Source organism: Lepidochelys kempii, chromosome 4, assembly GCF_965140285.1.
Source record: "Lepidochelys kempii isolate rLepKem1 chromosome 4, rLepKem1.hap1, whole genome shotgun sequence".
Taxonomy (NCBI): Eukaryota; Metazoa; Chordata; order Testudines; family Cheloniidae; genus Lepidochelys; species Lepidochelys kempii.
In genome coordinates this window covers 43418099-43435171 of record NC_136383.1, presented here as the reverse complement: position 1 = coordinate 43435171, position 17073 = coordinate 43418099, and the positions used below count along the sequence as shown (strand labels likewise).

Sequence of the window (17073 nt, the reverse complement as noted above, 5' to 3'; positions counted from 1 at the left end):
TTTCAGGGCTGCCCAGCATGTAGCAACAGGAGCAACCTGTGAATGTTGAAGGAGCAGGAGCTGATGCAGCTACTGCCTCAGCAGCAGCCCCTAGTCTCCCTGCTCCTGAAAGAGTACCTGCCAGGTCCCAACTCTTGGTCAGGTTTTGAGAAGTGCAGGCCCCAGGACTAGGGGTGCTTAGGAAATACAATCTGGAAGCAACTGTGGTTTGGGGAAGTGTTCCCAGGCCCAGAGCCCTGTAGGGGAGGGAGTGGCAAGAGTCAGGGAGTGTTGCTTCATGCCAAAGCTAAACTAATCCCATATTGTTTTCACTGTGATATTATCACTTATATGAGTGGTTGATATCAGTTGTTGAATAGAAACACTCATAAATCAGTTTTGAAATATTATAGTTACTTTCAACACTTACTTTTTGTAATATTTAATTGAAGGAGATTAGACTCTGCTCCCTAAAGCTGCTGGTACTGGGTAGGTGCACCTTAGTTAACATTGATTAGTTATTTCATACTTTGTGAATATGTCATATGTTCTTTGCTCATATGTAATGTAACATATTTCACTTTTCCTGTTGCGTACAATACCTACTTTTCTCTAAAATCCCCTCTCCTGACATATTCCTTTTTACCCTGTTCAGCAACATCCAGAAAACAAAGTTAATGTAAAGTTTGTTAATATGTATATGTGTACCTCATCAATCCTAAAAAGTGTTATACATTCTATGTGCAAGTGGATCATGATGCATTAATTAGGTCCGTGGTTCTCATACTATTTATTATCCAGCCCTTCTTTTATCAAAGGAAATAAATGAGGAAGGGACAGAGTCACAACAGCAATAGGAAATAGATGGGAGTCCCCTATTATAGGGGTGAAGAGAGGACAAGAGGAGGCTCCAACTGAGCAGCCTGGGGAAGGCATGCATTTCAACCTGAAATCATCACACATACATTAGCAGAGGAATAGAGGGGCGTTAAAAAGTCAAAGTTAAAAAGACAAACTAAAAACATGATTATATGGTTTTCTAAAATCTCATGATGCCTCATGTTTTGTTCTTTTGAGGTGGTCTGACTCATGATTTTTTATCTCTTCTTGTTGGCAATACTGCAAAGCTCACCACCTTCCTCTTCAAGTATATGGCACAAATCTTTGATCTTGCCTTCTCTAATATAAACACAAAACAGCATGTACATAATTATTAAAAGAAAAACCCTACCTTAACACTGTGCTGCACAGACAGTTTCCACTGGAGTAAGGATTGAGACAGAGAATGAACCACAGATTTATTTATGAATCACAGAGTTATTGTGAAAAACCCTACCTTAACACTGTGCTGCACAGACAGTTTCCACTGGAGTAAGGATTGAGACAGAGAATGAACCACAGATTTATTTATGAATCACAGAGTTATTGTGATTATTTATGAATCACAGAGTTATTAGTTATGTTGCTTAATGCACTACTGGAAAGTACCCAGTTACTATGGTGATCAGGGCTGTCTGTCGAAGACTCTATATGGAACAGAATAAAATTAATAATTTGATAGCAGCATAAGTTTACACATTACTTTGTAAATAGAGTAACACAAATTCCCTCCCTTTCATCATTATATCCCATAAGCCTGAAACATTAAATGTCTGAATATGAACAGAAATTAGGACAACGAATTGGTTGTTCAGAGAAAATGGACAATCAATTGTCTGTGTGCTAGTTTATGATGAGTAGATATGGAAAAGCCTCCCAATCATATGTTTCAAAAAGGAGTGAATAAATCACCACATAAAATGCACATTATAAGAAAATGGTCCTTCAAGGACCCTCTATATTCTTACATCTAGAAATATGATGTTTCTGTTGTGGTGATCACAGTATGGTGATTTGTGACATTTATCATCCGATTGTATTACTTTTATAAAATATGGGCATGAGTTTGGTGATGTTTTATAATTATTAGGAAAGTGACAAGCTTACATTATTGGTTAGCACCAAACATAATATAGAAGGTTAGTTCTCTCTCTGCAGACATACCTAATTTAATGTTAATGAAAGGTACTTGTGTGCCCTGAGCAGTGCTTAAAGTAGATTAAAGCAGAAGGGGGAGCGCTCATCACATCTTCCAAGAATGAGGGAGAGCCATGTGGGAGTACTGCTTACCCAACCAGAGAAAGGAGGGGATTGGAAGGTTCCTTCTGTTCTGCTTTTAGCAGAAGAGGTGAACTGCACTTCCTTCCATTCCCCTTACGTCAGCTCTGAGGAGAGAATGTATTGCTACTATAATATTATTGCATGGTGAAACCAGTAGCAACTTTCTCGGTTTTTGGAACCACCCCAGCATTCTCACAGTTGTATTGATTACGGTTCTACATCATTATTAAAAATATCATTTCACTTAAAGCAGTAGGTTTTTGATAGTTCCTTGAAGATAGTCTTACTATATTCACATTTCTATAACTCCTTCCCTTCAAAGATTTCACCATTGCACACACATTACTTAATCACAGTTCTCATGAAAGCCAAGTATATATCATTATCCTTATTTTACACCTGGAGAAACTGAGGCACATAAAAGTTAAGTTACTCTCTCTAGGTCACACGTCCATCTGTGCCAAAGAGGCTGATGCATTTTTACTGGATTGTAGTTTGGTTTGCTGACAGATTTCAAGCTGTCATGTAAGTTCAACAGGACGCCTTTAGGATCCTGAGAGGTGGTGTTACACGGTCCTACATTGCCAGCAACAAAAGGTGGGAGAATATAAGCCACGGAAGAGTGGTGAGAAATGGATATAGCACAAAAGGGAGAGTACGTCTGTGACATTATCTGATTAAAATATGACCATATGGATAGTTGTTGCAACCACTATTCTATATTTGCAGCAAATCTTGTACAAGGGTTGTCAAGTGAGGTATCTATGAAAAGGTTATGTTTTGTTCGTTATGATTATGCTATCTGTATGCATGTGTACTTGGATTTCAAATGTTTTCTCCTGGGATAACGCCCACAAGATAATGCCCAGCACATCTTGGAGGAACTATTCAAATTAAGAAAAGGAGTACTTGTGGCACCTTAGAGACTAGCCAATTTATTTGAGCATGAGCTTTCGTGAGCTACAGCTCACTTCATCGGATGCATACTGTGGAAACTGCAGAAGACATTATATACACAGAGACCATGAAACAATACCTCCTCCCACCCCACTCTCCTGCTGGTAATAGCTTATCTAAAGTGATCATCAAGTTGGGCCCTTTCCAGCACAAATCCAGGTTTTCTCACCCTCCGCCCCCCCCCCCCACACACACACAAACAAACTCACTCTCCTGCTGGTAATAGCCCATCCAAAGTGACCACTCTCTTTAAAATGTGTATGATAATCAAGGTGGGCCATTTCCAGCACAAATCCAGGTTTCCCCCCCCCCCTCCAAAAACCACACACACAAACTCACTCTCCTGCTGGTAATAGCTCATCCAAAGCGACCACTCTCTCTACAATGTGCATGATAATCAAGGTGGGCCATTTCCAGCACAAATACAGGTTCTCACCCCCTCCACCCTCATACACACACAAACTCACTCTCCTGCTGGCAATAGCTCATCCAAACTGACCACTCTCCTTACAATGTGCATGATAATCAGGGTGGGCCATTTCCAGCATAAATCCAAGTTTAACCAGAACGTTGGGGGGGGGGGGGGAGGATTTGTGCTGGAAATGGCCCAACTTGATGATCACTTTAGATAAGCTATTACCAGCAGGAGAGTGGGGTGGGAGGAGGTATTGTTTCATGGTCTCTGTGTATATAATGTCTTCTGCAGTTTCCACAGTATGCATCCGATGAAGTGAGCTGTAGCTCACGAAAGCTCATGCTCAAATAAATTGGTTAGTCTCTAAGGTGCCACAAGTACTCCTTTTCTTTTTGCGAATACAGACTAACACGGCTGTTACTCTGAAACCTGTCATTATGCAAGGCACTGAATTTAGCCATATGGAGTGGAAATCTATCAACTGCATGAAAAAACTTGTACAGATACAGACAGACATCATCTTCCTTTCCAAATGCAAACAGATGGACATCGTACCAAAAGGACTGAAGGTAAAAAATCCATTACAATCTACATACCACACAGTCTATGCTGACAGCCTGTGCCACACGCTCTCAAAGAAACTCCGGAATCACCTGATCAACATCCTCTACAGCAAACAGGGAAAGATTAAGAATGAGCTCTCAAAAATGGATACTCTCATAAAAAACCAACCTTCCACACAAACTTCCTCTTGGCTGGATTTTACTAAAACTAGACAAGCCATTTACAACGCACACTTTGCTTCTCTACAAAAGAAAAAGGACACTAAACTTTCTAAACTACTACATGCTACAAGGGGCCACAGCAATGGTTCCCTCAACCCACCCAGCAATATTGTTAACCTATCCAACTATACTCTCAGCCCAGCAGAAGCAGCTGTCTTATCTCGGGGCCTCTCCTTCTGCCCCTCCACCCCCACGAACATGATACAGTTCTGTGATGACCTAGAATCCTATTTTTGACATCTCCGACTCAAGGAATATTTCCAAAATACCTCTGAACAACATACTAATCCACAGAGGCCTCCCTACCAACATTACAAAAAGAAGGATTCTAGGTGGACTCCTCCTGAAGGTCGAAACAGCAGACTGGACTTCTACATAGACTGCTTCTGCCGACATGCACGGGCTGAAATTGTGGAAAAGCAGCACCACTTGCCCCGTTACCTCAGCCGTGCAGAACACAATGCCACCTACAGCCTCAGAAACAACTCTGACATCATAATCAAAAAGGCTGACAAAGGAGGTGCTGTTGTCATCATGAATAGGTCGGAATATGAACAAGAGGCTGCTCGGCAGCTATCCAACACCACTTTCTACAAGCCATTACCCTATGATCCCACTGAGAGTTACCAAAAGCAACTACAGCATTTGCTCAAGAAACTTCCTGAAAAAGCACAAGATCAAATCCGCAGACACACCCCTAGAACCCCGACCTGGGATATTCTATCTACTACCCAAGATCCATAAACCTGGAAATCCTGGGCGCCCCATCATCTCAGGCATTGGCACCCTGACAGCAGGATTGTCTGGCTATGTAGACTCCCTCCTCAGGCCCTACACTACCAGCGCTCCCAGCTACCTTCGAGACACCACTGACTTCCTGAGGAAACTAGAATCCATCGGCGATCTTCCTGATAACACCATCTTGGCCACTATGGATGTAGAAGCCCTCTACACCAACATTCCACACAAAGATGGACTACAAGAACACTATCCCCGATAATGTCACGGCTAACCTGGTGGCTGAACTTTGTGACTTTGTCCTTACCCATAACTATTTTACAGTTGGGGACAAGGTATACCTTCAGATCAGCGGCACTGCTATGGGTACCCGCATGGCCCCACAGTATGCCAACATTTTTATGGCTGACTTAGAACAATGCTTCCTCAGCTCTCTACTCTACTTGCGCTATATTGATGACATCTTCATCATCTGGACCCATGGAAAAGAAGCCCTTGAGGAATTCCACCATGATTTCAACAATTTCCATCCCACCATCAACCTCAGCCTCGTCCAGTCCACACAAGAGATCCACTTCCTGGACACTACAGTGCTAATACACAATGGTCACATAAACACCACCCTATACTGGAAACCTACTGACCGCTATTCCTACCTACATGCCTCCAGCTTTCACCCTGACCACACCACACGATCCATCGTCTACAGCCAAGCTCTGCGATACAACCGCATTTGCTCCAACCCCTCAGACAGAGACAAACACCTACAAGATCTCTATCAAGCATTCTTACAACTACAGTACCCACCTGCAGAAGTGAAGAAACAGATTGATAGAGCCAGAAAAGTTCCCAGCAGTCACCTACTATAGGACAGGCCTAACAAAGAAAACAACAGAACACCACTAGCCGTCACCTTCAGCCCCCAACTAAAACCCCTCCAACGCATTATTAAGGATCTACAACCTATCCTGAAGGATGACCCAACACTCTCACAAATCCTGGGAGACAGGCCAGTCCTTGCCTACAGACAGCCCCCCAACCTGAAGCAAATACTCACCAGCAACCACATACCACACAACAGAACCACTAACCCAGGAACCTATCCTTGCAACAAAGCCTGTTGCCAACTGTGCCCACATATCTATTCAGGGGACACCATCACAGGGCCTAATAACATCAGCCACACTATCAGAGGCTCGTTCACCTGCACATCCACCAATGTGATATATGCCATCATGTGCCAGCAATGCCCCTCTGCCATGTACATTGGTCAAACTGGACAGTCTCTACGTAAAAGAATAAATGGACACAAATCAGATGTCAAGAATTATAACATTCATAAACCACTCGGAGAACACTTCAATTTCTCTGGTCACGCGATCACAGACATGAAAGTTGTGATATTACAACAAAAAATCTTCAAATCCAGACTCCAGCGAGAAACTGTTGAATTGGAATTCATTTGCAAATTTGATACAATTGACTTAGGCTTGAAGAGAGACTGGGAGTGGCTAAGTCATTATGCAAGGTAACCAATTTCCCCTTGTTTTTTCCTATCACCCCCTTCATACATTCTTGTTAAACCCTAGATTTGTGCTGGAAATGGCCCACCTTGATTATCAGACACATTGTAAGGAGAGTGGTCACTTTAGATAAGCTATTACCAGCAGGAGAGTGGGGTGGGAGGAGGTATTTTTTCATGCTTTGTGTGTATATAAAAAAAGATCTTCTACACTTTCCATAGTATGCATCCGATGAAGTGAGCTGTAGCTCACGAAAGCTTATGCTCAAATAAATTGGTTAGTCTCTAAGGTGCCACAAGTACTCCTTTTCTTTTTCCAAAATTTGAAAACCCCCTCATTCCACATGGATTCTCCTGCTAGCACTGAGGCTGAACTGCTTGTCTTTTATGAAATAATTGGTATCTTTTCACTCTCATCCTGGGAAACTGTAGGTCCTTACCTCCTGGTCAGAGAGTCCCACTTTCCATCACTTCAACCAAACATGTCTCTGGATGCCCAGCTTGCCGATGAGTCTGCATTGGGATCTCTGAATGGAACTCTCACCTCCAGTCGTTTCGGGGAGATTTTTGCAAAAGCGGCAGGAAATATGTTGGCAGATTTCCTGGATTGCCACCTTGGCATTCCCCTTCAGGGACACTCGAGGCTTGAAAACCCCTTGGGGCCACCTGAAATCTCTCTCTTTGTTCTGACATTAGGGGGAAATTATGCACATCTTTTTTTCTTTGAAAGTTTTTCCAGTTCATATTTGTTATGCTGTTAATCTGGGGTTAAGCTGCCTGTTACAGTTCAGAGATGAGATTTGATCAGAGAAGAGTTGAACCACAGAAATATAGAGCAAACACGTAATGTCAACAGTGTTTCAGGTCTAACCCTTTCTTTATTTTCTTGTAACTTTTTTGCATCAATAGCCTTCATTTTGCAGTTTAAACTTTGAGTAAATCAACAGAGTATTATCACATAAATTGTAATCTGGGCAGTTGGAATTTCATTATGGAGTGAATGTATTGCATAATACAAGGTCAAGCATTAGGGAGTCTTAGAAGTCACTGTGGAAAGGATGAGTAGAGAGGAGGGAATCCATTGCACATTACAATTTCATCCAACTGTTTTAACCACTGTAGTCACTGCACCTCAGCTGGAATGAAATGAAATTTGGTTGAAACACAAAGGGAAAAATAAATGTTTCCATTGTATTCATGTCAATACATTACATGAAAATATCTTTCTACACCTCATAATCTTAAAGATCTTATGCTCAGTTCACATATTTTATAAATGTCACAAGGAAACTTCTCAAGCTGTGGTATAGGATGAGGACAGAGTGAATGTATTGCATCATACGTCAAGCGTTATGGCGTGGTAGAAGTGACTGTGGGAAGAATCAGCAGAGAGGAGGGATTCCACTGCATCCTTCTGTTTTAACCTCAGTAGTTGCAGCATCCAGAGCTGAAATGAAATAGGAAATAGTTGAAACACAAAGGGAAAAAAATATAATTTTCATTGAATTGATCTCAATAAATTAAATGAAAATATCTTTTCCACACAGAAGCTCGCAAGTCATTTAGTATGTTCATATTTTTTTTTAAAAGTCTCTAGGAAGCTTCTCAACCCTTGGAATACGAGACATAGTCCTCATGAGGACGGATTAATAAATAACAACCATGATCATAATAGAAACACACGACATATGTAGAAGTCAGAGTACTTTAGGGGTGGAGGGGAAGGATCATTATTGGATGACCAAAGTGCTGTTGAGGTGCCTAAGGATTCCAAATATATGTACTTTGTTGCATGGACTGCCAGTGATGTAGAGCATAACAGCACCTGGTATGTGGGAGATTATGAAGAATCGCAAACCTCAATAACAGTAGAAACACAGAAAAATAAATCCATGTAATTGCACATCCATTTCCAGCAAAGGACGGGAAGAGCCTGAAGCTGCTGCCCTGGAAATAAATTTCTATTTGGCCATTGCCCCTGTAGAAGAAGGATCAGGCCCTATATAGGCAGTGTTATAAAATATTCGCTATCTCTGTTCAGTTGTATAATTGACCCGAATATTAATTCCTTTACTCCAAGCAAAAGATTTGTACTGTACCTTAGTTACTGAGCCTTCTAGTTGAGTTTGTCAGTCAGAACAAAACATCTGGGTATTTCCATGCAAATGATCTCCCAGGCACACAGGCTGTATTGCTTTTCTTTTGGGAAAGCATCTATCCCCTGAAAGTATTGTTTCACTCTCCAGCTGGTGAGCTGGAGGTCCTCCCTTTCTGGGTTGTTTAGGTCCTTCTCCATCTGTGCTCTCAAACATGCCTCCAGCCACTGAATTTGCTGGTTAAGTCTGTTACCCGAAATTGGGCCAGCTAGTAAGCTTAGGGAGGACTAATGACCCACCAGAGTCTGGCAGAAAGCAGCGCATTTAATAGACTGATAGCTAAGCTGAAAAGAAGGGGGGTTGGGTCACACTCACATACTCACACTCCCAGGACAGGCACGTCACTGGAGATGTCAGGATCCTTCCAGGTAAGTGTCCCACGGCGCGGCGATGGAGGTCAGTCTTCCCAAGGCACGATAGAATGCAATGCAGCAAACCACTGGCCAGGCGCTCTGGGCAAAGGGCCTTCACAGGAGGTACAAGCTTGTGAGTGCACTCCTGAGCACGTCGCCCCTTCCCCTTTTAAAGACCTGCTCCTCATGGCCTGCGACTAGAGATGACTTGGCCGCGTCTGGTTGGTCAGCCTGGGTCCATGCACTGAGTGTGTGATTGCTGCCTAATTACAGTCCCAGACACCTTGTCTACCTGGGAGCTCTTCTGATCTTCCAGCTGTTCAACCAGCCCATTCATCCCACAAGCATTCCAGGAGGGATGGGGAGGGGGAAAGCCATTTCACAGGTCTTCAAAGAGGGAGAGGAGACAAAAGGGGGGCGGAAGTGTAACAGACCTTTGGAGCATACAGGTTATACATAATGTAACCCTTCTGCCCGTCAGAGTTGGCAGCAACAAGGGTCGGGTTCAATATCTAGGGGTTCCATTCCAATAACACAATGCAAACCGGCTCGAGCCCCCACCCAGTGACCTGGGACAAATATATACCACCCCCGCTGGGCGCCTCCAAGAGGCAATACTTCCCCTCTCGCAAGCACATAGTCTGAGTGTAGCAAAAGTCTTTTAATAACAGAGAGAAACAATGTGGCATTATGTTGGGGAAACACCACCAACAGGATTCATAACACAACCCATGAGCAAAAACAACCCCACCCCAGGCAAATTGGGGCATGCCCTTTTCCCTTTGGTTCTTGAGTCCAGCAACCCCAAATCACCCAAAGTCCCAAAAGTCCAATGCCCCAAAAGTCTCTGTCCCTGGTCAGGGCAGCCCCAGAGTTCGAAAGTTTATCGGCGGAGCTTTACCTCCCAACCTGGGTGGAAATGGGACGGGGGTAAGAGGCACCTTACGTGATCTGAAGCTGACCGCCCCATAGCTCCATAGCGGCGCTCCGCTCCGCCAGCCGCCCCATAAAACTCCTTCACGCAGCTGCACTCCACTCCACCAGCCGCCCCACGAACTCCTTCGCTCAGCTGCGCTCCGCTCCGCCAGCCGCCCCACGAACTCCTTCACTCAGCTCCACGGCCCACAAGCAGCTCCTGCCATCCACACACTGCTCCGCGTCGAACTGCTTCACCAGCCGTCCCGCAACCTGCTCCACAATATATCTTCAGGCTCCCCCACTACTTAACACAACACTCAGTGATTTCAGCTCTTAGGTGAATTCAGCTTATAGTAGGGGAGCCCCAGTGCTGGTGCACTGTCAGCCCAAAGTGAGCTCAGCAGCCTATAACTAGACTTCTAATGAAATCAAAATTAGCTCTGATATTCCACAGTGGAGAGAGGAGGAAGTACAATCAGCATGTAAGGCCCTCACCAAAGGGCCCATGCCACCAAGTATTAATACTTGTCCCCAACCTCTCTCCATTCACACAGTTTTGGAACCCATGACCCTTGCCTAGCGAGTGCTACTTAGATGATGGTGAATCCCTCCATCATAACAAAAGGCCACATACAGTTCCAAGCACAGTTCCCATAATCAGGGTAATAACAATTTATTCTTCCTGCCCCAATAACAGAGACACTGGGGATCCCACAGCAGCCAAAGTGACCATTTGGGCAGCTATGGTCTCATTCTAGGCATGGTGGGTGTGCCTATGCAAATGAGATCGGCCCCTGAAGTTCTTTTCCACAACTTGCCACACCTCACCACCAGATGTCAGGGTGGAGCTCATCCTGACACTGCTTACAATAGCAAAGTCATACAGAGCATAGAGATCACTGCTGCTCCTACAACACTTCACCCCTGGATCTATGATTATTACAGTAGTTGTTGTCATTGTAGGGCACAGGTGATCTGTTGCAAACAAACTGTTGGGAACACTGGGGCATGGCCACTAAGTAACTCGAGGGGATGGAAGACCACGAGTGTCAATGAAGCCCCCTCGCACTAGGCCCCGGTGTCCTTGGCCCCCCCCACCCCGCCTGGAGGCACTCGCAGCAGCTCTGCGTACTAGACCCAAGTGTCCTTGGCCCCCCCGCCTGGAGGCACACACAGCAGTTATGCTAAGAATCTGCAACAATATGTTGCAGAGTCAGACTGCCTGAAACTAAGCAAGGCCAAACAGGGAAAATATAAAAAAACAATGCTAAATAAAACAGCTTTATGTATAGTTTAACAAATGATACAGAGAATCAGGGAACTAGCTGGGAACTGGATTGGCTGGCTATATGGATACTTGGGGCAGCTTGCTATTGGATAAGTATGCTGGGAAAAAGGATGTATAAAAGCCTGTGTAACTTCCTGCTCTGTTGTGCAGGATTTGAGATTTTATTCTCCCTGTACCTTTTTGCAGCTGCAAATAAACTTTTCTGCTTCTCCACCCCGTTGTAATTATTGGGTGTAGCACACCGGGTAACAAACCACTCAAGCTGTTGTTCAGCCTCTCGGCACTGGGTGCCGGCAACAAAACCAAACAATCATAACCAGGTGAATATAACTCAAACCATTATAATTGACTAAACACTAGATATAATATAAACACAAATGCAACTCATCACAATTATAATAATTGGGACTACAATAAAACCATCACCATTACAATAATTGGGTACATTGACAAACAAAATGAGGCCCAAGTTTGATGCTGCAATAGCTATCAAACAATAAAAGTCAACCCTAACCCTTAAGTACACGCAACAAATACAATTTGTAGGAGTACCACAGTAAAGTGGAATTAACAATACAAGAAAATGTAACTCACCATACCAATGTATCAAGCGCAAAACTTAACAACAAAATGATTATTAGAGAACTGAACAAAAAATAAACTTTCCATCTCCATGGGTTCCCCGGGCCTCCATCTCCTGATGGCCTGCTGCACGTGAACTGGGAGACCCTGAGCAATCAGCCTCAATTCCTCCGGAGGTAGAGCTATTTGAGGTATGGTCAGGGGCACGTGCCCTCCAGCTGTGGCAGCCACACCCCAGCCACACAAACATGCCAGGAGAACCATTCTCTCTACAAATCGGATGGGGTCTTCCCAAGGCGCAGCAGCCGCCGAGACAAACTCTACCAACAACGCGCGTGGCCCCACGGCAGGCGCCATCCCCGCCAACATATCAAAGATGCTATTGTGTGTAGCATGACCGGCTTGCTTCCGAGCTGCCCCTGCTAAATCTCCTCCCAACCCGGATGTGTCTTTTAACACCCGTCGGGTCTCAGCGAGGTTCAGTCCCTGATCCAAACACAGGCTCATCATATCCCGGGCTAACCCGCTGAACCCGGAGCATGAGGGACCATCCAGGGTTTTTGCTAACTCTATTGTTTGTGTGGGAGTCAACTCGGTCTATGCCACAGTGTGTCTGTGCAGGCCCATAGTTTTGGACCAGCCTCTGGACGGCCGCAAGACGGTGTCTGGGGTCTGGCCGTCTGGGGTCTGCATCTGGAGGATCCGGATCACACCATATATCCCCATCCCAATCATCATATGGTCCCACGCCCCTCTGGGCTTTCACCCGAAGGGCGGCGACCCGGGCTGAATAAGCCGACCCGGGCCCTGTTTTCCCAGGCGGACCCCTCCAGGACCAGATCCTTCAGGCAGGTTACTGCCTGGCTCAGAGCGGCATTCTCTACTTCCACCCGCTCCCGCTCCTGCTCTGCTGCCGCCACCTGCATTGCAGCTACAGAGAGGGAAGATGCCTGGGCGCTAGCAGTCAGAGCATGCACCTTCCACATGTCCCCTTTCTTCTCCAGCTCATTACATCAGTCCTTGAGTGAATTGATTTCCGTGGCAATCTGACTCTTTGCTGCTTGCCATTGCCAGCCTGCTTGCCACAGCAGCCAGGTGGCTGCACGATCCAGTCCCACCTTATTGGGACTGTATATAAGTACATATCTATCCAACATGAGCTCTAGTTCAGGAATTGTACTCCCAGGTGGAACCGCCCCTGGCATCCAGGGGTCTGCCCCTTTCTTTTGGAGCCATTCTAATAACACCCCGGCGGCGGCGCTGCTCCCCCATGGGGGGTGTATTCTCGCTTGGGCTGTTTTGCCTTTTTCTTCTCCTTACCCCACAGTGGCACACTTAGCAGTGCTGTCCTTTTCTCCCTGCAGTGGGTTGCTAGCCTACCACTATGTCACGCAGGCTCGAGCCGGACCCACTCAAGAGACTACCAGGGGGCATCAGGGGACCTCTACTCTTGTATCAAATCCTCCACTAAGCTATCTGCGTTCTCCACCATTAATGTTACCCCAAATTGGGCCAACTAGGAAGCTTACGGAAGACTAATGAGCCACCAGAGTTTGGCAGAAAGTAGCATATTTATTATTCTGATAGCTAAGCTCAAAAGAAGGGGGCAGGAAGGGGGGGGTGTGGTTCTACTCACACTCGCATACTCACGCTCCCAGGACAGGCACGGCACTGGAGATGTCAGGATCCTTCAAGCTGAGTGTCCCACTTTGGAACCTGACTATGGAAGTCCCATCCCAGGCACTTTGGGTGAGGTTTTTGCTAAAGATGCTGAAGATAGCCTTCTCCTTCTGGGACATTGGAAGTTGGGCAACATGCTGGGTGGGCTTGGAATCTGCCCTTTCATTTATGCCTTGTGAGGGGAATTTTCCACTCATTTTCTTCAGATGCTCCAAGCTCTCTTTGTTCATTTTGTTCTGCTGGAAGTGAAGCATGGTACAGAGCCGAGATGAGATTTCAGTGAAGAAGAGCAGTACGAGGCAAACACGCGGCACACACCTGGTGGTCACGAAGATGTCAAAACAGTCCTTTTCTTTGTGTGGAACCTTGAGACTGGAGTTTCTTGAGGGTCCTACGTCGTCTGCTGTGTCTTTCCTTTATGTCTCTGAATTTAAGTATTTGGTTGGAGACTGTTTCTTTGATCATTTTTGATTTACAAGATTTTCCTTCTTGGAAGTTTTAGAGTTTTTCTTTCTGTTTTTCTTGCTGTTTTCTAGTTCTTTTACCATGTTTCCTTCTTCTTCTTCTTCTTCTTCTTCTTCTTTTTTTTTTGGGTGGGGGGGGGAGGAAGTGACCACCCATGACAATACACAACCCTGTTAACTCATGTTGGATCCACACAGACACAGGCATTTTATCATACATTAATTTCTATAATTTCAGAAGGTCATCCGCAATTCCAAAGTGGTACAGAAAAGACCTCCAGTTCGTCACTTCCCATTCATAACCTCCTTCATTTGCGAGACAGAAATAGTTGAGGAATATTTAAAGTTTGCTAGGCATGGAGGAAGTAAATGTGGGAGGAAAGGGTTAGGCCTCCCAAAAATATTGGCAAATCTCAACTTTAACCATTTCCTCCAATGTAGAAGGCACATTTAAAATGTAGACAGCACAAACCATCGGTATCTTCCTTCTGTGAAACCAAAGGAGAGAAAGTGCTCTGAGAAAAGGAAACCTTAACTCAAAGTTATTTCCAGGTCTTAATATACATACTGGAGCTGAGTAATAGATGCAGTTGAAGGGTGTGAATATCATGTCCTGTTGATCACTCCAAGTAGCTGACAGTAGTGAAAAATTGAGAATAATTCATAAAACAGGATGAGCAATTAGTATATTAACACATGCTAGAGAGGTAGCCACATGGATGACTATGATTTACAATGTGGTCCGAAGGAGGTTATGCAGAGAAGTCACATTATGTATTTTTTTACCAAGTGTGTCCCTGGGATGAAAGAATTCAACTATTTTTTAAAAAAATGAAATTCAGTCTTCACCAGCTTTGCTGGTTCCTTCTCTTTTAACATGTGCCTTCCCCTCAGCTTGGGCAGGGAAATTCTTCTGGTTTGTTTAATTCTCTGTACTTCCTATGGTCGTGTTTCATTTTCTGGTTCTCAAGCCCTAGCACAGACTGTTGTGCTGGAGTTTCCATCATGGCAGGGAAATGTGTTTTAATTCAACAAGAAAACTATTTTCACTGAAATTAAAAAAGAAAAATCACTTGAAGAAACCATGAAAACATTCTTGTGCATATGAATTTGGTAAGAGTCTCTCAAGTCCTTCCACTTTTATGCATCCGATGAAGTGAGCTGTAGTTCACGAAAGCTTATGCTCAAATAAATTGGTTAGTCTCTAAGGTGCCACAAGTACTCCTTTTCTTTTTGCGAATATAGACTAACACGGCTACTACTCTGAATCAAGTCCTTCTGTACTTTTATAAAAAATTTGAGATTTTAAATTTTTGAAAGACACTCCGCAAAGCAGAGGAAGCAGGCTTCCCAGAGCCCCCAGATTGTCATGGGCTATGCTCCCCATTCTCCCATGACTTTCCAGGGGTGTTGGGCATCGTTATTCCACACCAGGGTAAAATCCCAGGGGAATATGTTGCGGGGTACTGAACGCAACTAAACAAAACTGCAAACGCAGTATGTTAATGAGAGCATGCTTTTGGTCGCTCTAACTACTTGAAGCTTCACACCCCCAGCACCCATTCTTCCAGTCTGGGGAAGGCCTGGCAGGGTGGCTGTAATGGAACAACGCTGATAGGGACCACATGGCAGGTCTGACAAAGCCCTAGAAGTGATGCAGACACTCAGGCACTTTGTGTGGAAAGATTTTGTGTTCTGTGCAGAAGCCATCAGGTCATCTATTTCTATGATGAAAGCGGGGCAAACTATTTCCTCCTGCCTGCTAGTGAGACGATAATGGTGAGCTTAAATGGGGATGTATTAGTGGTGTTTTCCTCCTTTTTTATCCACCTGTGGTTGGCTTTCCCACAGGAAGACTTAAAGTCATAGATGATGGATAAGATCAAATGGCTCTTAAATAGATTAAAAGATTCTTCCACGGAGCACAGCTTAAAGACAAGGGATGGACTGATTGTCAGGAGGTTCTCCTCTGCACTCTAGGGGTAATGAAGAAGTTAGACTTTGAGGAAGAGTTTGTATGGCTCCCAGGTGCAATATGACCCAGTCAAGGCCCCTCTCCAGCCACTCCCCATAATTGAGGTTCCATGTTGCTCTGGATATTCTCAGTCCTTTCCCTAAGAAGACACCCAGAGGAAAGCTGTACATACTGATTTGCTTGGCCGCAAGGCCAGGGCCGGCGCCACCTCTGGCCGCAAGTTTCCTGAAGATGTGTTCCGCTCTTGAGGATCTAAACCTCCCTGAAGAAATGTAACATTTTCATGGTGGGACGTTCTGTACCTCCGCCACTCAGGCAGTGCAGCTCCCTCTCCGACTCTTAGAGCCGTAACTAAGTACCACATGTATATATTTGTTATACCATTGCATTGGCCAGGAAACATTGCTTTATATTGCACAGACTACGTTGTACACGGACATTGTACATAAGATCCTATTTCCTTTTGCCAAGATGTGACCACCTTATGTAAAATTGAGCAAAATGCTTAAAACAGTTCAGGCACATTATGTGAGGAAAATATACACACTGAAAATGCGTTGTGGTTAGAGAAGTATTTCCCAGGCCTATCTCCTTCAGTCCTGCATCTCAGGCTAGAAGACACTCTAGACCGGCTGTAAGCTGTACAAAGGGAGACTGTCTCTACAATGTAAATAGGTGAAGTGGTCTAAGACATACTTGCTTTTCTTGGGCAAGACCTCATAAGATCAGATGACATGTCCTTCAATTTTGCTCACTTTTGCTGTGTAAAAGAATGAAAGCTGGCACCTTCTAGAGTAGGAAACCTCCCAAACATTTTAGAAACTAATCAGCCACTATATTAAGTCACATGTGCTGCCTTACCCTCTGTTTATATACAAAACCAGAATACAAGCAGAATAGCTGTATGGTGCTGAGAGCAGGGTGTGTGCTGGGAAGTCTCTGTGCCCCTCGGACTCTGTCGTGCCTTTCTTTGCAACAGAATGGAGGGCTGCGGGTGGAGGCACTAGACAGGTCTGTGCTGCTGTAGGTGACAACCAGTGTATGAGGTGTATAGGAATTTGTCTCTACCGCTGGAGCACCAGTGCAGCTATTCCACGCCAA

The 17073-nt window shown here is 44.7% G+C and overlaps 1 protein-coding gene across 1 annotated transcript; it reads right to left on the bottom strand.

Moving 5' to 3' along the window:
• Positions 1-8672: 8672 nt before the first annotated feature.
• On the bottom strand, positions 8673-16336 carry LOC140910972 (interferon tau-2-like). The gene is made up of 3 exons (XM_078852404.1): positions 16145-16336; positions 13504-13898; positions 8673-8898 (listed from the first exon to the last, which is right to left on the bottom strand). Exons 1-3 carry the CDS (start codon positions 16334-16336, stop codon positions 8673-8675), a joined length of 813 nt encoding a protein of 270 aa, XP_078708530.1.
• Between the last annotated feature and the right edge of the window lie 737 nt (positions 16337-17073).

Bases quoted from the DNA above. Each gene is read 5' to 3' on its own strand.
- LOC140910972 (XM_078852404.1), bottom strand. From the start codon at position 16,336: ATGTGGTACTTAGTTACGGCTCTAAGAGTCGGAGAGGGAGCTGCACTG. The intron at 13,899-16,144 runs GTATGTACAGCT...TCCAGTCTCAAG, and splicing joins CCTTGCGGCCAAGCAAATCA to GTTCCACACAAAGAAAAGGA. The intron at 8,899-13,503 runs GTGAGTATGCGA...TTCGGGTAACAG, and splicing joins GCCGTGCCTGTCCTGGGAGC to ACTTAACCAGCAAATTCAGT.